The sequence below is a fragment of the Esox lucius genome, chromosome 14 (assembly GCF_011004845.1).
Source record: "Esox lucius isolate fEsoLuc1 chromosome 14, fEsoLuc1.pri, whole genome shotgun sequence".
NCBI classification, from domain to species: Eukaryota; Metazoa; Chordata; class Actinopteri; order Esociformes; family Esocidae; genus Esox; species Esox lucius.
The window spans coordinates 8,215,945-8,240,016 of NC_047582.1; the positions used below are offsets into that span (position 1 = coordinate 8,215,945).

Here is a 24,072-nt window from a genome sequence, read left to right on the forward strand (position 1 = left end):
ACGTTCACTCAATCAATGTTATGTGCATTTGATCCACCTGATATACTGTATGTGATGTTAACTGACAAAATGAAATCTCCTCATGACCTCTTATCAATAATTGAACAATTCCCTATCTTACATACAGGGTGAGTCACAACTTTACTATCCTGTTTTATCTTTTATAAATATTATTTACAAGTCTCATGTAATTAAGCCGCCTGACCCTCCTGAGTGATACAGTGGTCAAAGTCACTACATTGTAGAGTTGAGGTGCCACTACACCTCGGTTTCAATTCCAGGGTGTGTTATAGCTTGTTAGACATTCATAGAGTTGGGTACTTGGAAGGTTTGCTAAGGTTGTAAGTTGATGTAGCATTTCCTCCAATGTACTGATCTCACTAACTGGCTGACCAAACTATGTGGAATTAAGCAGAATGGATGGCAGGGGGATGTCTCAGAGCACCCTGTGGTGAGTTGCTGCAATAAGACAGGCGTACCTCAGAGCTTGGCTCAAGTCCCTTGGCTCAATGTCCTTACATGGTCTCTGCTATCATTACCATGTGGACGATAATCAAGTATTTTTCTCTTTCCCTCATACTGGCACCCTGCCTGCATGACTGACACCTCTGGTTGGATATTTGCCCTAGTCACATGTATTTATGAAAGCCATGGGAAACCAATATAAACAATTTCTCTTTCTTTTCACCTGTCTATTTTTATAGTTTTGCAAGAGGCTAAAACTCCAGAGATGACTTCTGCACCTCTGTCTCAATATGTATAGGGTATGGACCTGATATTGTCTAGCTAAAAAGGGTACTATACGTTGTTACTGTGCTATTTGATTGATTAATGCCAGTTAGCATTAAAATGGTTGCCAGTTATCTTGAGCCAAGCTAAATTGTGGGTAGGAGTGTGAATCCAAAACCAGCCTCTACTTGCATGTAGCGCACACATACAAATAAATAGAAGCCTACTATTCAGCATTATGTAATGTTATTCATTGGTGTGTCTACTGGACCACGTTTCTTTGGTAGTTATCTCCGGTTGTAACTGCTGTAGATTTAAGAATACAATTTGTTGTTTTGTCAGGACCCAAATGTGTGTATGAATTAATTCCACCACTGTTGTCTTCTAGTCTTAGCCTTATAGTGGCGTACCTGGCCTACTGTCTATGAGTAACAGCTTATAGATGCTGTAATATGAATTATTTTCACGGTGAATATACCCATGCACCATTATTGGTCGGCCCACTACCTCAAGTTCAACCTTGACGAGACAGAGGCACTCTTCGTCCGTGGGAAGGTTTTTCTTTTCTAAGACATCACCATCATTGTTGACAGCTCCATGTTGTCCCCCTCCCAGAGTGCAATTATCCTTGGTGTTACTCTAGGTAACACCCAGTTAATCTCTGTGAACAGAGAGTAGCAACATGGTAACCCATTCATGCACAACTATATTCATAGAGAAGAACCTTACCTTACACAGAAAGCTGCTCAGGAACTAATCCAGGAACTTGTGATTTCATGTCTGGACTGCTGCTACTCTCTGTTGGTAGGGCTGAAATTTTACAGATACACCTTGCACAGTTTTCACGTCATGTCAGCTGAAAATGTGTCCCATACAATTTACTCTATATTTGAAGTGAAAGGAAAAGTATAAAACGTTTAGTGAATTATAAAGAAATAACAAATGAGAATGTGTTTCTCTTCCTTTTACCTCTGACTTTGCTGACTGCTACTTCATTGAGTAAAGTGTGCTCATACTATCCTAAAATTCCAGCACATTCCCTGGCCAAAAACCACAATTAAGCTCGCAGGCACCAAGCCTACTACAAGGAGTCACAGAGTGCGGTGAAAAAATGCACCTCTGTCTGACATCCACCTGTCATCCTGGTGCTAAGCCAAGGCTGTGCCACCCTTTCGCAGGTCATCTTAGTAATTTCAGTAAATCGTGACCAGGATTTAAATTTGTGGCCTTAGGGAAGTAATTGTAGTCTGAGGCCAAGAGTTTAGACCACTGCGCCCCTCAAGAGCCCCATATTGGGTTATTTTTGTGACCACTCGAAGACTGTGTCAAAATGAATACACATTGCAGAGATAACATCTTTCAACTGGGTGTGCTGACTGCCCTGAATGAAATGAACGGCCAGGCGCTCATATTATTTTCCATGAGTTTTGTTATGCAACAGATTCAACTGTGAATTTGAAAAACTCTCAGATATAGAAAAAAGGAAATTGAGCCATAGGACCAGTAGCATATTTACATCATCATGGCCACTGTGCTTGAAGTTTCACTCAGCCTCCTCACCAAAATGTACCTTAGACGCATGGATTTAATGAGTGGAACTAAGGGCTCACAATGCAAAGACACTGGCAGTATATGTTCAGAATGGTCAATGTTAACAATTGTAAACAAGACTTGTGTGCAGCAAATATGTTGTGAGGCCAATTATCCAGGACAACATTTTCAAACATTTTATTGTAAAATAGCCCCCAAAAATGAACCCCTTACACAATTGTGAGCCATCAGTTAAGTTCATGAGACCTGCTTACCACTTGCAAGCTCTGCAATGAGTACCAGAGGTAATCCTGCTATCCCAACCTTGTCCTGTGAGGCAGATAAAACATGTTGCAGTTTGTAAGCACATTTTCTACCATTGTACATATTTTGATTTGGCTTATGACATGTTCACATGCTATTTGAACAGGGTCCCTAATTATGTTTTGGTTGGGGCCCTGCCAACTTGCCACCAGAAACAGTAATACTTGGGCATGGGAGTCCCTGGAAGTCGGGGCTTCAGAGAATGTGACTGGTGAGTCCCTAGTAATAAGGCCCTGACTACTACTTGTGGAAAATGAGACAGGTTAGTGCAAAGAACAAATGTATTTGCATATCGATGGAGAAATATGAGTGCCATCATACACTGTTGAGTTGCATAGAAAAGACAGGAAGATTTATCAAGATTTTAATTAACAAATTGTCTGCAGGAATAATATAATCAATATTTAATTCAGTAAAGAATAAACGGACAACATTGTTATTTATGTAAAACTTCCACGGACCCCTTGGCGCCCCCTTGCAGACACTGGGTTCCACTGACATACGTTTTAAACCCCCTGATCTAAGGGGGCTTAAATCTGTGTGCAAATATCTGTGGTGGCCAGCATGCAGGGGTTGTAGGCATACACACTCTACATAATTTTGAAATACTCAACTTGTCTGAGGTCTCATGACCCAGTAATAATGGTAGCTCTATCCAAACACATGAATTGGTATATTTGAGATTGTTTCATCTTTAAAATAAACATATATGCTAGCCTATGTATTTTATTTTACAAATTTAAATAGTAACTATTCTCCCTTATTTTTTTCATCGAGTGGGATGGAAGACCCGTTTGAAGCACATAGACATATTTTGTTTAGTAATTACTGTATGTTTCACAGATGCAGTCCTTCTTGTGCGTCAAACTGCACGTCACACTGGTAATGGCCATCCATTGAGCTTGGGTATTGTTTAAAAACCCCTCCATAGGCCTATAATTTCGGTATGTACAACACAACTGGCACATACAATATAGGTAATATAATTACATGTTAATCAAATATTCAACCCCCGATAGGTTAATTATAAAGCTGTTACAGCCTAGGGCTTTAGTGTGTAGCCTGTCCCCATATGTTTTCAATATGTGTGCATGGTAGGCGACGCTTACAAATAAATATGTGTTAAATAACCCTAATACTGATAAATGTAGATGAATTCTCAGCAATACATCTCACTGTGGCGATATGTTTAATAATCTCCCTATAAACGCAATTTAAGCGATGGCTGGCGGAGATGCGCTCATCCACAGCGGTAATCAATATAGACGAATGCAGGTACCCTGCCTCCTCGCACACGCACTCTGTCGCTACATCACCACGCATTCTGACTCCACGGTGCAGTCTCTCTTATTTCCATCTACATCACTACTGCATGAAGAAGAATCACCAGGATAACGGTTTGCTCCCCCAAAACCTCTGGAGCGCCACGTTTTTCACGCAGACACTGTCTGCTCCTAAAGAGACGGCTGACTGAGAAAGAGACGGCTGACAGCGCCAGGACGGAGCACTTGACACCTTGCTTCACGGCATCGATATGCAGTAGTGTGATACCAATTCTGCGGAGGCAGAGAGAAGGCCATTCCATGGCATCCTGATATTAAACTGAAGGGATTGCGCATTAGTGATCAACGGGAGTCTCGTTCGGGGTGTCGAACGGATTAATTTGGCGAAGAGTGGGGACATTAACAATTTCCTATCCGGATTGGATCAATACCTTACGGTGGTACGGTGGGATATTGTTGGACCTGCGATGGACTCCAACGTAGGGGAATATGGAATGGCTCGCTTGGGAATCTTTATGGTTTTGGTGGGGTTATGGAGGTTTAGCGCTGCTTGCCCTGCATCCTGCACTTGCAGCATCTCAAGGATTGCTTGTATCGATCCTGGACCGGGGATCGAGGATTTCCCTATCCTTACGTTAGATGACATGGAAATGGACATCAACATCACTGATATGTAAGTATCGATTAATAAAAATTGCCTCAATGGGTTAGCCATTAAAGTCATGTATAAGCCTACAATGAATAGGACATTTGTAAAGGTTAATGTTTGTAAGCAAACCAATGTCAGATTGCTCAAAACACCAATTAATAAATTAAGCATATACGGTTGTAGACCTCGGAACAAGGTGTGTCTAGTCCTCTATGCCTTATTTGTGCTGTTAATTTATCATGTTTCATAGTTAAAATTAAATTAAATAAAATCGTGATTAGGCCTACATAATTTAGGATCATTATAATTTGCTACGGGGAGGATGGTGTGTGCGCGTGTGGAGTGTGAGCGTGCGTGTCGGGTGCTGGAGGTGCGCGTTGCTGGGAATATTTGGATTGGGGCTCCCTCTAGAAACCAGGCCCATGCAGTTATAGTGGAAATGTTAGACTACATATGGGGGATTATGGCTGCCGTGGGCCTACGTGGCTCCAAAATGCAGGAAAGGAGAAGCACAAGGGATAAATGATATATAACTTCACAAATTACGATTCTAATGTAGGTTAGACAAACCATGGACTAAGCCTAGAATCGAGTAATGTTGTCCCAGCAAAATAAACACTCTATGGACTATGGACGGACTAGACCTTGGTTTAATCAATAGCCAGCCTAAGTGGTTCCTGTCGATAATGACCACGTAACAAAGGTAGAGTAACAGTGTTAGGTAATCTATGAAACAGATGTTTTTTGTCTGCCATTTATTAGACTTACAAGCTGCGAGCCTGTAAGTTCACTAAATTAGTTCATTTGACAGATCCATGAACAGATAAGCGTGTGTAAAAAATAATAATTTTACAATTACGTTGTTGATTGTGTAGCCTAGTTTTTCTGGCCTGTTAGTTAGGCTAATGCAGAGTATATATTGACTGTTTCGTTACAGTAGTCCTATGACATATATTCGTCATTATTACGGTTTCTGCATCTACGACCCGTATTTGTTAGCGCTAGTTATCATTATTATTGCGTTTCCTTCATGGAAAATGTAAGTGCAAATTCCCATGATATGTAGAAGGTTTAATCTTAAGAGAATTTGGCTTGATGGTGTCACAGTGGGTACACTGTTGAAATGTGGAAGTCTGTTGTTGTGCCTGCCATCCTAAGCATCTACAGACAGGAAACAATTACTATCAACCCCCTTTCACAGTTTACTCAAAGGCAATCCTTCGCTGATGATTCTTTAAGGGCATCACCTTGGCATACAGCGTATTTAATCATTATTATTAATATTTAACTTTAATAAGGAAGTCTAAACATGTATTAACATTTCATACACCATCACCTATCAGTGGGTTGTGTACTCTAGTATAAGGTGTCATTTTAGCTGTTGTATGTGTCTGAATAGGCACCGGATTATACCGCCATCAAATCTATTGAAAAGAGAAACTAAAGATCCCTGCAAATCAGTTCAGAATCCGATGAAACGGCCCAAGGCGGACATTATGGAAAAATATTGTAGGATTTCTATATGTTTATATTTTTATAGTTGGTGTTTTGTGGGTGGTGGTTGAAAATGGTGTTCAGGCATTGCTCGAGAATCTCTCATGAGTGTTAAACTGATCTGATGAACGAGACAGCCATGTCATATCATAAAACACCAGCACGTTGAGCAGCCTTGGTCACTGAAACCCCTGAGCTTGTTCAGCATATTTTTAACACAACACTAAGCATGATCAGATTTGAATTCCTAACCTGTGTGCCGTTAATAAACTTTGTGTCCTATTATCTGGGTAGTTCCCTGTATGTAATTTGCTTTGATGTACTATTTTGTATTTCGACATTACAGATACATTGCAAATCAAAACAGACTATTTGACATCAATGATAACAGCTTGAAGTACTACTCAAATCTCAGAAATCTGTAAGTATTAAAGTATATCTACTTAAATGTTGTCAAAGTTATGATCCCAATGATCATTGGGTGAGCATAGTGAAGATGGAAAGATGACTAAATGGGCTGATGGCTGTGGTCTATGTAACTGTATACTACCTATATGACATCAAATCACATTTGACTGCTCTATGTGCATTGTTAACTCTTTTATAAGACTAATCAGGAATCCCGGGGCTCTGTGATATATTGAAAATATACCATGGCTAAAAGCTGTTCTTAGGCACGACGCATTGTGGAGTGCCTGGTTACAGCGCTTAGCTGTGGAATGTACCATATACATCAACCCCTATTGCCATACTGCTTACATAATACCAAGCATTCAGCCAATCAGCATTCATGATTTTTATATCTTTATAAATAATGTATGTAATTCAGACGTTTAAACGCAACACATCTCTCTCTTTCTAATCCCACCCAAACAGAACTGTGATAAATACGAGACTGACTTCTATCTCATCACAGGCCTTTAACAACAATACAAGACTTCAATATCTGTAAGTAGTGTACGGGTGAATCCATCTCTCTTTTCATCTTCCCCCTCACAGATGTTGCTAATATACTGTCAAAGAGAAAATCAAGGATTCACAAGCCAGTCCAAAAGAATTAAGCCAATTTTCTATTTTAGCTTTATTTAAAAAAAAATAAAAAAATTACCTTTAAAAACATATATTGGATTGAAGAGAGACAGTGGGAAAGATGAGTGTGTGCTGAAATAGCAGGAGGTCAGATTCAAACCCATGATGCAGCAGTATGTGTGGAGGCAGCAGCTTAGATCACTGCTCATCCTAGACCGTGGGATGGAACTTTTTGCTTAGTAACTTAAAACTGAAGTCTTGAAGTCAAGACCTCTTATTATGTGGTGATTCCAGTTCGCATCTGTATGAAATGGCATGATAAAGTATTTTCTACTCTGAAGAGTTGATTCAAGCGCATACAGATCTGGGACTAGGCTAGCTTGGAGACACTCATCAAACAGTTAGAAGCACTGTTTTTAGTTGGGCAACCACAATTGAAGCTTTAGCAGAGTTCTAATCAGTTGTAGAAAATGTGGTGCTTTCTGCACACTGCAAAATATCTGGGCTTATATACCAAAAATATACTTTAGGGCAAGCGATTGGTGATTCTAGAGACATTTTGGTGTTACGTCAAACATTGTTTATTAACTGATTACAAACATTGATTGCATTATTTAAAACGGACCCAAAATAAGTGGTTCACTGCAGCATGTACTTTTTTTACTTCTAGGAATCTGAGAGACAACAACTTGTCAACACTGTCTTGGAGGACATTCCAAAACTTAAACATGACATCTTTGTAAGTGTCTATCCCTGTATGCTATTGAATGTAATCTGATTACACTTATTTTAAAGAGCAAATGCATTTGAAAATGTGATTGCAAGAATGTGTGGGTTAATGCCCTGTCTCTGTTCTGTAGTCCTCTGCTGTCTGGTAACCCTCTGAAGTGTGTGTGTGAGAACCTCTGGATCAAGTTGAGGCTCCAAGAGGATGTGGAGAGTCCAGAGAAAGAAGACCTAAAGTGCATAGATGAAAGAGGAAGGAGGAAGTCCATCTCCAGAATATCTCCCCCTGACTGTGGTAATGACAGACAGACAGATACTAAAATAAACTGAACATGCAGTGAAAAAAGCAGTTAAGAGAAAGCTGTAGAGAAGGGGTGTGTGTATGTGTGTGTGAACAAATGCTGGGCTACAAACAACCCAATTTGGTGTTGGGTAAATAGTGGACAGAATACATGCTGAGTTATTTTGATCCAGTCAATAACATGGGTTGATTAACCATCAGTTCGTTTAATCACGTTGGTTCAACCAAGCATCAGTTGGTTACATCATGTTGGGTTGGGAGTTTTTTATGTTATCTACAGTCTAGGTTGTTTTTGCAGGGCTTGCTCATTGGCCACCAATGAGAGTAAATGTCATTCCATTTGTTCATTAGCTGTCTTAATAGAATGGTATTTATTCTCATGGCCAAAGACTCCAAAAAGTAGTGTAGCTGAATGTCATGCCCATATCATGTCACACCTTCACTTTCTGCTTTGAGTAGAAGGTCACTTATGCGCAACACGTTTGTCTCACAGAGGCTCCGGCAGCAGAGGTCAGTCCTTCAATCGTCACAAAGAAGGAAGGAAGTGATGTCGCAGCAGTGTGCAGTGCAACAGGGTCTCCTGCCCCAGAGATTATGTGGAATACTGAGAACCTCTTCACTATTGCTGATGTGAGATTATTTTGGTTTGAGTGTATTCTGACACAACCATCTGAAATGTAAATAGGGATATGTGTTGTTCTTCATCAGGTCATGTGGCCAAGGAAAATCTCTTGGCCTGAATGCACAGTCAAAGTTCATACAACATATTATTGCACTGCATATTTTACATATAACCAATCCTTGACTTCCAAAGGTCTCCATACAAGAATAATATATTTCATATAATAAATATAATAAAAATAATTACACCATCTGTATATTCCATATTTTGGGGAATGTTTGAACCAACAGCATTTCCTATAATAATGACAGATTTTTCAGTATTTACTGTGCACTGTGTAATATACTTATGTTACCATACATGATAATGCTGAGAATATTCATGCTTATCATGACAATGTTATTATTGCAAAATGTATTTACAGACCAACCCCTTGGATATGGAGAGCATTCTGACACTCTCAGGTCTCTCACCTTCGGACAACGGCAGAGTGATAACCTGCAGTGTTGAGAACATAGTCGGCCAGTCCGAGGCTTACCTGCAACTCAACATCCTCTGTAAGGACCTTTTCTGTCGTTTTAAGCTCTCATACCAATTTGAGTTATGCAATTGTTTTGGTCACTATGTTTGCAGAATTTCCATAGATGATACAGCTGTGTAGTTTAATCCTGGATCAGTAGCATCCTTGTATTGATGGTCTACGCTATAAAAGAGCTACTCTGATTGTTTCATGCCCTTACTGAAAGCCTGAGTTTCTCACTACTAACTACTCTATCCATGTGATCCACTTTCTCTCAAAGATCTGATGGAATCTACGTCTCCTGTCACCATACTGTACTTCTCCTTTTGTTTAGCTCCTGGTTTCCCTCAAGCCCATACCTCTCTCTCCTCCTGCCTTGGCCTTCTGTCCTCAATCTCTCACTGCACTCCTCCAGTCCTCCCTTTGTGTGTTCAGCACCCGCTCCCGGTAGCCTGTGACTATTCTTCCTGTTCCTGTCGTATCTGTTGTTAGTTCGCCCCACTATCCTGGAGCTGTTGGAGCCACTGAATCTCCACCACTGGTGCATTCCCTTCACTGTTACCGGGAACCCCAAGCCAGAGCTCCAGTGGTACCACCAGGATCAGAAGCTTCATGAGCAGGAATATATTAAGACAGAGATCCATGAAAGCCTTGGGAGTGTTCATCACGGCTGCCTGCAGCTCGTCAACCCCACCCACATCCATAATGGGCAGTATACACTGGTGGCTAGGAATGAGTACGGGGAGGACAGCAAAGTAATCGATGCCCACTTCCTGCTCCCGCCAAACGACTACCCAGATACAGGTCTTGCTCAGATTCAGATATAGTTTCTGTAATTTAGATCATAGTTACTGTCATTTAGTTAATATTTTGTTTAATTTAGCTTATAGTTACAGTGCCCCTCACTAATATAGACACCCTAGGTAAATTTGAGCAAAACAGACTGAACTTAATGCGTTTGCTGTTTATCCTCTTGGTCTTCCTTTCAAAATATTCACAAAAATCTAACCTCTGACCTCTAATTAACTAAGTCAAAAAAAATACATGTGAAATAAATATGAGGTGACACTCAGGCCAAATTCCCATAGTCATCCATCCCTGTAGGAAAGACACGAGAATACAGTAATGATGTCCAAGAAAATTTTGTTAAGCTACACAAATCAGGAAATAAGAAAATAACAGTTGAAAATTCCCATTTCCCCTATCAGGGCAATAATGAAGAATTTTAAAGCAACTGGAGATGTGTCAATATTGACCGCACTCACAGTGAGCAGGATGGTTTGAGTGGCTAAAGATTCTCCAAGGATCACAGCTGGAGAATTGCAGACGTTATTTTTGGGGTCAGAATTTCTCGAAAAACTACGATCAGACGCCACCTACATAACCACAAGTTGTTTGTGAGGGCCAAAAAAAAGCCTTTTCTGTCATCAAACAACAAACTCAAGCATCTACAGTTTGCCAAACATTACTGGACCTCCCAGTGGGCCTTGGTTCTACTGTCAGATGAGACTAAAATAGAGCATTTTTTAAACAAACACCATGGGTTTGGTGTAGACATATAGTTATCCATGCAAAGAATTACCTCATCACCTCTGTGATGTATGGCAGTAGATCTTTAATCTAGTTGGGCTGTTTTTCTTCCTGGACAACTAGTTAGGATACATGATATCATGGATTCCATCAAGTACCAGCAGATATTAAATAAAAACATGACTGCCTCTGCCAGGAAGCTTAAACTGGGCTGTGGTTGGATCTTCCATCAGGACAATGATCCAAAGCACACCTCAAAATCAACAAAAAATGATTCACTGTCCACAGAATCAAGGTTTTGCCGTGGCCATCCTAGTCCTCTGATGTAAACCCTATAGAAAACCTATGGGATGAGCTGAAGAGGAGAGTCCTCAGAATTCGAAGGATCTAGAGAGATTCTGTACGGATGAATGGTCTCAGATCCCTTGTCATGTGTTCTCCAACCTCATTATGCATTATAGAAGAGAAGACTCCTAACTATTATCTTGGTGAAGGGAGGTTGCACAAAGTATTAAATGAAGCGGTGCCAATAATTGTGGCACACATATATTTGAGAAAAATATTTGTTTTATGATAAGAATTTATTTTTTCTTTCTGTTTTATATGAACAAAAGGTTAGATTTCTGTTAATATTTTGAATTTAAGATCAAGACAAAACAATAAATACTTATTTTTGACAGCCTGTTTTTGCCAATATTAGTATTAGGGTGCCTATATTAGTGTAGGACACTGTACTGTAATGTAGTTCACGGTTACTTTCATTTAGTTTATAGTTACTGTACTTCAGTTTATATTTCTGTAATTCCATATGAAGGGAATGCTATCTTGAACCTTCTGTCCTCTTAAGACCTGAAAATAGGTTCCAGATGGAACCCTTCTAAGTCCTATAAAACCCTTATTGGTTAGCCCTGTTTCTTATGGGGACAGAAAGTTCCACATACTGTTGCACTTTCATTCTAGGCAGACAAAATCTCTTCTGTGTGGCATGATGTGTGTAATGGATGTGTGTAATGGATGTGTATGAATGATATTCATTTTTTTTTCTCCATTTATTTCAGAATCGCCATATTACCCGTGTAAGTATTTCACAAGATGTCGTCATTTTGATGATACTATGCCTTGTGTTTTTCTGTTGACATGATCTCAAGTTAAGGATTCTGCCTTGTCATATTTTCCATGTCCTCTGTCCAATGCTTTTCCTGTGATGTACATCAGTTACCACCGGTATGTGCTTAAGCCTAGCTGACTCACCTTTAATACTTAACACTCTATCACAAACAAACTGTATTTTCAGCTTTAGTAAACAATCTAAAATAATTTAATTTATATTATGCCAATTTTATAATGTTATTCAACACAAACATGAATATGTTTAATGCTGTTCTTAATCTATATTGAATCTGACTTGCCCTGTCATTTTGTCTAAGACCCCCCACTACCTCCAATAGACGACAGTGTTGCAGTAAGTAACATACACATTAACGGCCTCCGTTATTTATGCCCACTAGTGCAGTGGACTGCTGTGGGCTGGTGTTTGATGTTGTTGCTGTTTTCTCAGGTGTACGTTGTAGTGGGAATCGCTGGTGTGGCGTTAATTGGATGTGTTCTAATGGTGATCATTCTAAAATATGGAAGAAACTCAAAGTTTGGAATGAAGGGTAAGTTTTTCTTCTGGAGACCATTTCCAGTTGCTACATACATTTTTAGACTTGTAAAGGAATGATCTGTACCCATTGATTAATGAAGAATATACTTTAACTCATACAGTGGGGAGAACATGTATTTGATACACTGCCGATTATGCAGGTTTTCCCACTTACCAAGCATGTAGAGGTCTGTGATTTTTATCATAGGTACACTTCAACTGTGAGAGACGGAATCTAAAACAAAAATCCAGAAAATCACATTGTATGATTTTTAAATAATTAATTAGCATTTTATTGCATGATATAAGTATTTGATCACCTACCAACCAGGAAGAATTCCAGCTCTCACAAACATGTTAGTTTTTCTTTAAGAATCCCTCCTGTTCTCCACTCATTACCTGTATTAACTGCACCTGTTTGAACTCGTTACCTGTATAAAAGACACCTGTCCACATACTCAATCAAACAGACTCTAACCTCTCCACAATGGCCAAGCTGTGTAAGGACATCAGGGATAAAATTGTGGACCTGCACAAGGCTGGGATGGGCTACAGGACAACAGGCAAGCAGCTTGGTGAGAAGGCATCAACTGTTGGCGCAATTATTAGAAAATCGAAGAAGTTCAAGATGACGGTTAATCTCCCTCGGTCTGGGGCTCCATGCAAGATCTCACCTCTTGGGGCATCAATGATCATGAGGAAGGAGAGGGATCAGCACAGAACTACACAGCAGGACCTGGTCAATGACCTGAAGAGAGCTGGGACCACAATCTCAAAGAAAGTAACACACTACACCGTCATGGATTAAAATCCTGCAGCGCACACAAGGTCCCCCTGCTCAAGCCAGCGCATGTCCAGGCCCGTCTGAAGTTTTGCCAATGACCATCTGAAAGATTCAGAGGAGGAATGGGAGAAGGTCATGTGGTCTGATGAGACAAAAATAGAGCTTTTTGGTCAAAACTCATTGTGTTTGGAGGAAGAAGAAAGATGAGTACAATCCCAAAAACACCATCCCAACTATGAAGCATGGAGGTGGAAACATCATTCTTTGGGGATGCTTTTCTGCAAAGGGGACACCGTATTGGGGGGAAGATGGATGGGGCCATGTATCGCAAGATCTTGGCCAACAACCTCCTTCCCTCAGTTAGAGCATTAAAGATGGGTCATGGCTGGGTCTTCCAGCATGACATGACCCAAAACACACAGCCAGGGCAACTAAGGAGTGGCTCTGTAAGAAGCATCTCAAGGTCCTGGAGTGGCCTAGCTAGTCTCCAGACCTGAACCCAATAGAAACTCTTTGGAGGGAGCTCAAAGTCCATATTGCCCAGCGACAACCCCGAAACCTGAAGGATCTGGAAAAGGTCTGTATGGAGGAGTGGGACAAAATCCCTGCTGCAGTGTGTGCAAACCTGGTCAAGAACTACAGGAAACGTATGATCTCTGTAATTGCAAACAAAGGCTTCTGTACCAAATATTAAGTTCTGCTTTTCTGATGCATCAAATGCTTGTCATGCAATAAAATGCAAATTAATTGCTTAAAAATCATACAATGTGATTTTCTGGATTTTTGTTTTAGATTCTGTCACTCACAGTTGAAGAGTACCTATGATTAAAAATTATAGACTTCTACATGCTTTGTAAGTGGGAAACACTACACAATTTTGCAGGTTATCAACTTGTTCTCCCCTCTGTAAATGCCTCATGAGCTGAGTTTTACCACATCAGAATTTAAAATATAACAATGTTTTAGTCCAGTGTTTGTACATATTAAATGTAAACATACAATATTGCTTAAAAGGATGGTTATCATTGTAAAATCAAGTATGGTCAGGTCTTGCAACCACGCCTTTCGAGAAATATGGGAATTTTTATATTTCTATAGCCCCATCACTCTGTGTTTTACCAAATTAGGGCCAGATAAGACTCTTTTTCAACTAGCAATGACATTTGCCATGACTCTGTAGGACTCCCATTTGAATGATAATAAATATGTTGTAGGTGTCCATTTCTTTGTTGGTTTCAGCCCCCCCCCCTCCATTCCTGCATCGCCACATAACTTATAGAAGTCAACATCAACATTTTGAAAGACTCCCCATCCACTCATCACATAAAAACATACAGAAGTCAACCATTCAAAGGAGTCCTCATCAACCTATCACATAACAACATACAGAAGTCCACATTTTAAAACAATACTCATCCACTCATCACATAATAACAAAGAGAAGTCAGCATTTCAAAGGACTCATCATCCACTCATCACATAATAACAAACAAATCTAAACATGGGAAAAAGTCTCCTCATCCACTCATCCCAGTTTTTGTATTTCCTCTCTCTGGGAACCTTGCGCTCCTTAGGCTCCTCCTCAGTTATCAGTAATGACGATGATTCCGCCAGTCCTCTTCATCACGTATCCAACGGCAACAACACTCCATCGTCCTCAGAGATGGGCCACGATGCAGTGATCATTGGAATGACAAAGATCCCAGTCATCGAGAACCTGCAGTATTTCCGTCAGTCTGGCAGCATGTTGAAATCAGACACGTGTGAGTTAGCGTGATGCAGAAGTCTTCTGAGGGCGTAACTGGGCCTTTTCCCCATGAATCCCTAACAGTGTCTCTGCTACTGGATGGTCTTCCAAGTCCACTTTCCATCTGATGTTACCATAGAGATGACTTTGGCTGACTTCTTGCCATGTGACTTGCAGTTAAAGCTATAATATCAGACAGTACTCTACAGACAATATCACAAGATAGACATTCTGACCACAGACAGCATTGGAACACAGACAAACAAACACAGCCGCTGCACTTGTAGCCCTGTAATGAATCAGACAACCAGTAGAGACAGTTAAAACAGTTCATCACTGTTATAAACTTGTGAATACCTTCTGTATCACCATGTATATGGGCTATTGTATGCGTCAGTGTATGCACTGAGTGGGCCCTGGAGTTTCATCTGCCAACTTGACTTAACTAATTATAACTAGTGCCTAGATTTATTTTCCTAGTCAGTTTATACGATGGTCAGGACTGTTAACCTTATACCAGTGTCTGTGTTTTTACATCACAGTTGTCCAGCACATAAAAAGACACAACATTGTGCTTAAACGTGAGCTAGGAGAGGGGGCCTTCGGCAAGGTGTTCCTGGCTGAGTGCTATAACCTGACCCCAGATCAGGACAAGATCCTGGTGGCTGTCAAGGTAAAATATATCGTTATTTCAAGGGGAGGTGGGATAATGAAGGGGGAGGTGGGGTATGACAGGGGGAGGTGGGGTATTAAAGGGGGAGATGGGTGTATAGCAGGTGGAGGTGGGGTTTGAAAGGGGGAAGTGGGGGTATGACAGGGATATGTGGGGTATTAAAGGGAGAGGAGGGGGTATGACAGGGAGATGTGGGGTATTAAAGGGAGAGGGTATAACAGGGAGATGTGGGGTATTAAAGGGAGGGGGTATGACAGGGAGATGTGGGGTATTAAAGGAAGAGGAGGGGGTATGACAGGGAGATTTGGGGTATTAAAGGGAGAGGAGGGGGTATGACAGGGAGATTTGGGGTATTAAAGGGAGAGGAGGGGGTATGACAGGGAGATTTGGGGTATTAAAGGGAGAGGAGGGGGTATGACAGGGAGATGTGGGGTATTAAAGGGAGAGAAGAGGGTATGACAGGGAGATGTGGGGTATTAAAGGAAGAGGAGGGGGTATGACAGGGAGATTTGGGGTATTAAAGGGAGAGGAGGGGGTATGACAGGGAGATGTGGGGTATTAAAGGGAGAGGAGAGGGTATGACAGGGAGATGTGGGGTATTAAAGGGAGAGGAGGGGGTATGACAGGGAGATGTGGGGTATTAAAGGGAGAGGAGAGGGTATGACAGGGGGACATGGGGGTATGACAGGGAAGGTGAGGGTATTATGGGGAGGTGGGGTATGACAGGGGGATGTGGGGTATGACGGGGGGTATGACAGGGAGATGTGGGGTATTAAAGGGAGAGGAGAGGGTATGACAGGGAGATGTGAGGTATTAAAGGGAGAGGAGGGGGTATGACAGGGAGATGTGGGGTATTAAAGGGAGAGGAGGGGGTATGACAGGGAGATGTGGGGTATTAAAGGGAGAGGAGAGGGTATGACAGGGGGACATGGGGGTATGACAGGGAAGGTGAGGGTATTTTGGGGAGGTGGGGTATGACAGGGGGATGTGGGGTATGACGGGGGTATGACAGGGAGATGTGGGGTATTAAAGGGAGAGGAGGGGGTATGACAGGGAGATGTGAGGTATTAAAGGGAGAGGAGAGGGTATGACAGGGAGATGTGGGGTATTAAAGGGAGAGGAGGGGGTATGACAGGGAGATGTGAGGTATTAAAGGGAGAGGAGGGGGTATGACAGGGAGATGTGGGGTATTAAAGGGAGAGGAGAGGGTATGACAGGGGGACATGGGGGTATGACAGGGAAGGTGAGGGTATTATGGGGAGGTGGGGTATGACAGGGGGATGTGGGGTATGATGGAGGGAGTTGGGGATGTGATGGGGAATGTGGGTGTATGACAAGGGAAGGTGGGAGTATGAGAGGGGGAGGTGGGGGTATGACAGGGGGGTTGAGAGGTTGAGTGTCTAGTAAATAAATGTAAACAAAGATCTAAAAGTATTTTTGTCTTTTTTCCTGGTTGTGATATAAGAAAACATTTAGGTAGGCTACACAACATTTAACAGTTTGTGCAATTCTCTTTCTCAGGAATGTTTGTCCAGTACATTGTTTTGGATTACTGCACCACAAACAATTATCCCACTTTAATTGTAATAGCATTTTACATGAAGGACACGCTGCAAACCTATCAATCAATTACCGAATTAGGACTTAATTGTGTTTGGTCCATCCCTGTCTTTTGCAGACATTGAAAGAGGCAAGCGAAAGTGGACGCGCTGACTTCCACCGAGAGGCAGAGCTACTGACAAACCTGCAGCACGAGCATATTGTCACCTTCTATGGCGTGTGTGTAGAGAGCGATCCCCTCATCATGGTCTTTGAGTACATGAAGCACGGAGACCTCAACAAGTTCCTCAGGTGCCGATTTGTCCATACACAGGGCCGGTTCTAGGCATAAGTGATATAAGCAGTGACTTATGGCCCCCAACCACTAGGGGGCCTCCGAATGTTAGAGAGCCCCCTAGTGGTCGGTGGCCCTAGGTTACTGCTTATATCGAAAGGGGGCCACAAATCAAATTTTTCTTAGGGCCAAGGAAAGGCTAGAGCCGGCACTGTCCATACAGGTGTGGTAACTTTTCCATTCTTGCCAAGTGCGATATTAAAGCCATAAGACGATGGGTTTTGATGAATGCTGTAAGTTTGGATGAACGTTTAAAATTGAAGATGGATCGCTACAACGCAAGCAAAATGAGTTTGCACTAATTCGATGATGTCGGTAAGATCTGGTATCGCATCTGACCCACACATGTTGTGTGCTGGCATAGGTCCCATGGTCCCGACGCGGTGCTGATGGCTGATGGCCAGCACAGCCTGATGGTGGAGCTGACCCAGTCCCAGATGCTGCACATCGCCCAGCAGATCGCCGCAGGCATGGTCTACCTTGCCTCCCAGCACTTCGTCCACAGAGATCTGGCCACACGTAACTGCCTGGTGGGCGAGAACTTGCTGGTCAAGATTGGAGACTTCGGCATGTCCAGGGATGTTTACAGCACCGACTACTACAGAGTGAGTCTGCAGGCACACACAGAAACAGAGAAAAATGCACACACACAGAGTGTCAGTGAGTGAGTGAGATAAAGAGAGAGAGAGAGAGAGAGAGAGAGTCAAATGTGTAAAGTGTCAAATGTGTAATTAGAATTTTGTTCTGGTTTGTAACAGAAATGCACTTACAGCAATAGTAATTTTAACCAGAAATATTTTTATCTATTTTTAATGCCATTTAAATGCTAATTCTATAATCTGCATAGAATTGCTGTTTCCATGGTAATAGGGGGCAACAGTGCAAAAAGCACAAGCAGTTTTTCCCTGAACAGGGAGTTCATGCTTGACTTTGCATTTACGCGATGATGCAAATCTAGCTGTGAATTCTACGATCCTCTGTTTTAATGCCTTTTCAGGCAAGTCTGTTTTTACTGAAGTAGTGAAGATGCCTCTTTATATCCAGCACCTAACCAATTTGATAATCCATAGCCTGGTAGAAGAATGTGTTTCTCCTTTACCCAATGCATTTGTCGTTATGTCATACAGGCAACTTATTGGCTAGATATAGCACAGATAGGTCGAGCTAACAGCATCTGCTACTGTACTAGAACAGTATAAACAACCCTTTGGGCATATAGCAAGTACAGATTTTCCAGATAGTCACCTTAAGCCAGTGCTGTAATACGATTTGCCTGTTGGAGCCAGAGCTTGTATGTCCCAGTCAGCCACAGGCCTGGGTCTGGTCTAGGTACACTGAGATGCTGTCTACTGCGGAACGGCACCCCCTAAGGGGAGTCAACACAAAACTCATGAACACAACTAAGACCCATCATCACCCAATCAGATAGCAACATAGGCCCACTTAATAAACCACAATATTGGCCAGTAGTAATAGATAGGAAGACCAGTGATGCAGCTGAAGCCGAGCAGAATTTGACTCAATACATTGAAGAAATTAGCAGGCTAACATAAACACAACCGTCATACCGTCATAATATTAGCTATGACAAAAAAGCGTCAATACCAAGGCAATATTTGTAAACGTATAGGTTGGGAAAACATCTCTTAATTACTTTATATTGTACAACATATATATTAGCTTAACAAACAATACACGTTGACATTTTCTTGTGATAATAATGCATTTGTGATAATGATAATATTCCTCCAAATATTATCATGTGGTGAAAAGGAACTCTACAAAACCTTTTTTGTCAGTTTTTCTTAATTCAGGCCTGTTTCTTAAAGCCGTCATCATCTATTGGTCATTCCACCAGTGTCCATCGTGAATACTTCCTGATGGATTCTGTTTGTTTGCAGGTGGGAGGTCACACTATGCTGCCCATCCGATGGATGCCGCCGGAAAGCATCATGTACCGGAGGTTCACCACGGAGAGCGACGTCTGGAGTCTGGGTGTGGTACTCTGGGAGATCTTCACATATGGGAAGCAGCCCTGGTACCAGCTCTCCAACAACGAGGTCAGTCAGGTCGAGCAGCGCTAGTGACCTTTGGTTCGAAGTTCTAACATACAAAGGTCACATACAAAGGTCACTCTGCTGGATGCTGGATGCTGAATTTTTTTGGATGTAAACTTTTATTGTCCACATAATGTAGACTTGTAAACGACATATTACCAATATCCGGCACACGCAGAAACAATGCTTATAATTTCAATCACCTTGTAAAACTGAACTTCCACAAAGAAACAGAGCCCTTTACTGCCAGTTAGGGGGAAAATTAACTTACATTTAGTTACATTTCAATTGAACTGAAAAACTTTCTGACCAGAGGGGATGTTGATGCGTCGTGCTCCCCCTACAGGTGATCGAGTGCATCACCCAAGGACGCGTGCTGCAGCGGCCACGTTCCTGTCCAAAGGAGGTGTACGACCTAATGTTGGGGTGCTGGCAGAGAGAACCTTACATGAGACATCACATTAAGGAGATCTACAGCTTGCTCCAGAGTCTGGCCAAGGCCTCTCCAGTTTACCTAGACATCCTGGGCTGAGGGAGTCTGGACAGGTGTGTGTATGTGTGTGGGTGGGGGTGATGGTGGAGCTGTTTGGGTATGGGTGGAGTTGTGTTTTTGTGTGTATGGGTGGGGTTAAGGGTTGAGTTGCGTGTGTGGACATATTATATGTTTGTGTGTGTTCTGACTGTGCTTCTGCCTCCTCATGACATTAACTAAAGCCTTACATTTGATTGAGATTTCCTTTCCCTCCTCATTTGAAGACTTAGGACCAGTTTCTCAAACCCAGATTAAAAGTCCAGGGGTAGGCCCTATTCTGGTTTAGTTCATCGAGAACAAAACATATGAATCATCATCAATGAACCTTGAATTACATATTCCTGGACTACTGGACTGTGACAGGATTTTTTCAATAGTTATTATTATTTTTTTTTAAATGAAGATTAAACGTAGTCCAAGTATAATGGAGGCCATGTCCATGAAACCAAATGACCAGTTATCTTGATTAAAGAATAGGCCTAATCTGGGTCCATGAGATTAATTCTTATTGTACATTGTATTATTGTACATTTCTTGTACACTATTTTGCTGGGGATGAACAAAGGGAAAATGACTACGTGTCAAAATCATCACGGGGAAAGTATGGACCTCTGCCAACACGAAGACAGCTTTTACCTCCCAACAAGAGGAGGAACATCGTGTGGAGCGGCACATGAAGTAGAGACATAAAAATGAAATGAAGTAAAACAATGTTTATAGACACCGCTCATGGACTTTTTTTATGATGTGAGAACTTTGTTTTTGATGTCAGGGGCTCTTGACTCTGTTGTTTTCATGTTACGCCATGTCTTAACACTTTGACTGGTGACTGAACTGTTGTCATCATGGCCCACCAAAGTCCAGAGCTCTGAAGATGATATGTTGGTTTTGAAGGGTACCTGTAAGGATGTCTGACTCATTTATGGCATATTCATAATCCATTCATAAGGAGTGCACTTTTTTCATGAGATGTAGCGCTAATATAGGGTTATTAATATGTTATGAAGTCTCTATTTAGGTTCCCTTATGCTGGAGAGAATGAGAGCCATCCATCCCCACAACCCTACAATGTTAATCCCTCATTGTCCATAACTGATGTACATTTGTGCATATTATCAGTGTAAATGCTATTAGGGTTTACCTTTTAAAAGACATGGACCCTTCTATGCCATATTTACAAGTTGTTGTTTTTTTTTTTGTAAATGAATGTTTCTGGTTGTGGTTCATTATCAGTGGTCTTTTCTATCTGATTCTATTTTGCTAGCTACTGACATTGTCCATTTCCATGTAGAACGTGTTGCGGTTTTGAATGTGGTTAGTATGCACTGCACATGATGCAGAAACATCAATTTCTGGATTACTAAAGCACAGTGAATAGACGCCCGTCCCAGTATGAAGTTGGAAGAGGGAAAAACTTTGAGAGGCCTCAACTCAAACCAGAGCAGTTGGTAATTTATGCATCCAGGTTATATTTTGTTGTTCATGAAGAGTTCCTTGACCAACAATGTTTTAGAGCATCCTCTACCATATAAATATTTTGGTTGGACATAAAACTTTACTACACTCTATGTTTTGCATTTTCAAAGGCAGCTTTACATGTTCCAGGATATTGAAGCTGATGGGAATTGACAGATTTTACCTTTCAGGATTTATTTTGTTTTTTATTAGCTGTAGGGGATCAACAGTGTATTTGCACTGCTGTTACTATGAGCCTAAAGTTAGAAAAGACGACATGGTTTTATTGATAGAATGCCCACATCCAGCTATTGAGGTATGTCAATTACTCATTTACTTGTCTACATCATGTAGAGCATATTTGCTGGAACTGACTGTTCTATTGGCTATTGATATACACTGTTTAGGACCAGCTGTGGGATTACCTTAAGTCTGAGGTGGTTTAGAGTATTGAGTCTGATCCTCCATGTGGGTGTGCAGAGAGGAGCTGTGAATTATGGTCTGTCCAAATCGAAAAAGACCATTACTGTCACAGCGCACTGCTAGGTGTGTCGTATGCGTAATGTATTTACAAACCGTTTGCACATTGATATCACTGCACAATCTTTCCACTATTTCTGGGTTGTCTTGAATAGAGTAAGCTACAACCGACTCAAACTTGATCTCGCTACACTACTGCTCATCAGTGACACTACTAATCAGTTATAATATTACTATCAGTTCCCATAACCTTTGGCTTTTGATATTGAGTTGGCCAAGAGCAGTAATGTTGGCTAAAATAAATTAAGTGCACTTCATAATGATCTTTTAATAAGAGCAAACTGCACACCTAAACTCCTGTATTAATCGCCATCGTCTCTGTTGAATTCTTTGCTGAACACAACAGACATCTGCCCCTAACTATGTTGAACTGTCTGCAACCTAATTATGAAAAAGCTAACATTTGTTTGGCGCCAATGGTGTGTCAATGCCAGTTTTAAAATGTTGTCCATTTTTTATAATAGTCATGGTGTCACCTCTAAATAGTGTTGCTTTAATCTGCAGTCCATTTTGTATAATAGTCATGGTGTCACCTCTAAATAGTCTTGCCGTAATCTGCAGTCCATTCTGTATAATAGTCATGGGTGTCACCTCTAAATAGTCTTGCTGTAATCTGCAGTCCATTCTGTATAATAGTCATGGTGTCAGCTCTAAATAGTCTTGCTGTAATCTGCAGTCCATTTTGTATAATAGTCATGGGTGTCAGCTCTAAATAGTCTTGCTGTAATCTACAGTCCATTCTGTACAGTTCAGATATTTGTAATGAATAGTATGTTCTATAGTACATTCTGTTTTAAACAGGTATGTGTGACATTAAAGAAAGTCTGTTATGGGCCACTGGCAATATGTAAATATAAATTTATTTGTGCAAAAAAAAAAAAAGTATAATTTATTTGTGCTTGTTCATAATACCAGTGAGAATACAATCCTATTTTTCGTGGAACTTTGGAACTGGAGAGGAGATTTCTTGAAACTATCTTTTCTCTATAAAGGAACTGATTCAGTCCTGTATCTCAGCTCACCCTACTTTCCTATTGGATGGAAGGACCTTAGAAGTTATGATTGAGTGATTCTGACTGTCTGTCTATCTGTCTGTCTGCCTGTCTACAAGAAGGCCATAGACTCTTTGTCACCTGGAACGTCAAAGGACCAAATCCGACAGACAGGTGATTTTATTCCCCGACCAATCATCTATCTCTGACTGTAGCCTTTTGGTCTTCTTTCAGATGAATAACTGTGACTTTGCATCATGTATAGTATATTATTTTGAATGTAATTTAGAAGGGATGGGAACTTGTTTTGAATGTAATCTATCTTGGGATTGGGGTATCACTGATTCTTTTGTAAATACGAAAAAGCAAAATTGCTGTTTTCTTTCAATCCCAGCGCAGATAACATATTTTACTTGCTGTCTGAATGATGTTCCGTGAGAGTCAGTGTACGAGTGTTTTTGTGAGTGTGTATGCGTCTGAGGCCCCTGAGCTACGATGTGTGTGTTTGTTTGTGTGTTTGTACCCGTTTCTCCCAGCAGATTCAATCCCACTGCTTAAGTATCAGTGAATTCTATCAATCAATTCTATGCTTTGTGCATCATGTGAGTAGCTTCTCTGCAGTTAATGGAAATGTTAATTGTAATACTGTGCATTTAATAAAGGTGGTATGTCTTACAATACGTTGTCTCCTTTCAAAATTTCACTTTACATTTTTCTTTATGAATCCAAATCAAGTTCACAGTGTTGTTTACATCAAAATCATTTTTGAAATCTGGACCTTTTACAACTGTTTATTTTGTTAGAAAGTAATGTGAAACCATAAATCATACAGTGCTGTGATTATTGGGTCAGTAAAGCACGTTTTACTTCTTTTGGCTCTATACTACATACGTTTAGTTTTGAAAATCAAACAATTCATATTAAGTTAAAATATTCACATTTATATACATACACTTCTTAAAAAAAAAAATGTGTGTATCATCACAATATAACACCAAGTCAATTAAACTTTAGGG

At 41.0% G+C, this 24,072-nt stretch overlaps 1 protein-coding gene across 1 annotated transcript; it reads left to right on the forward strand.

The window, feature by feature from the left end:
- Nucleotides 1–3,876: 3,876 nt before the first annotated feature.
- Nucleotides 3,877–23,736, forward strand: ntrk2b (neurotrophic tyrosine kinase, receptor, type 2b). Its single transcript, XM_010900323.4, has 18 exons — nt 3,877–4,539; nt 6,356–6,430; nt 6,886–6,957; nt 7,709–7,777; nt 7,899–8,059; nt 8,559–8,695; nt 9,112–9,244; nt 9,700–10,011; nt 11,796–11,813; nt 11,953–11,961; nt 12,165–12,199; nt 12,296–12,395; nt 14,741–14,929; nt 15,456–15,586; nt 17,265–17,437; nt 17,845–18,085; nt 19,382–19,540; nt 19,884–23,736. The coding sequence occupies exons 1-18, from the start codon at nt 4,334–4,336 to the stop codon at nt 20,067–20,069; spliced, it is 2,406 nt and encodes an 801-aa protein (XP_010898625.1). The 5' UTR covers nt 3,877–4,333; the 3' UTR covers nt 20,070–23,736.
- The last annotated feature ends 336 nt before the right edge of the window (nt 23,737–24,072 follow it).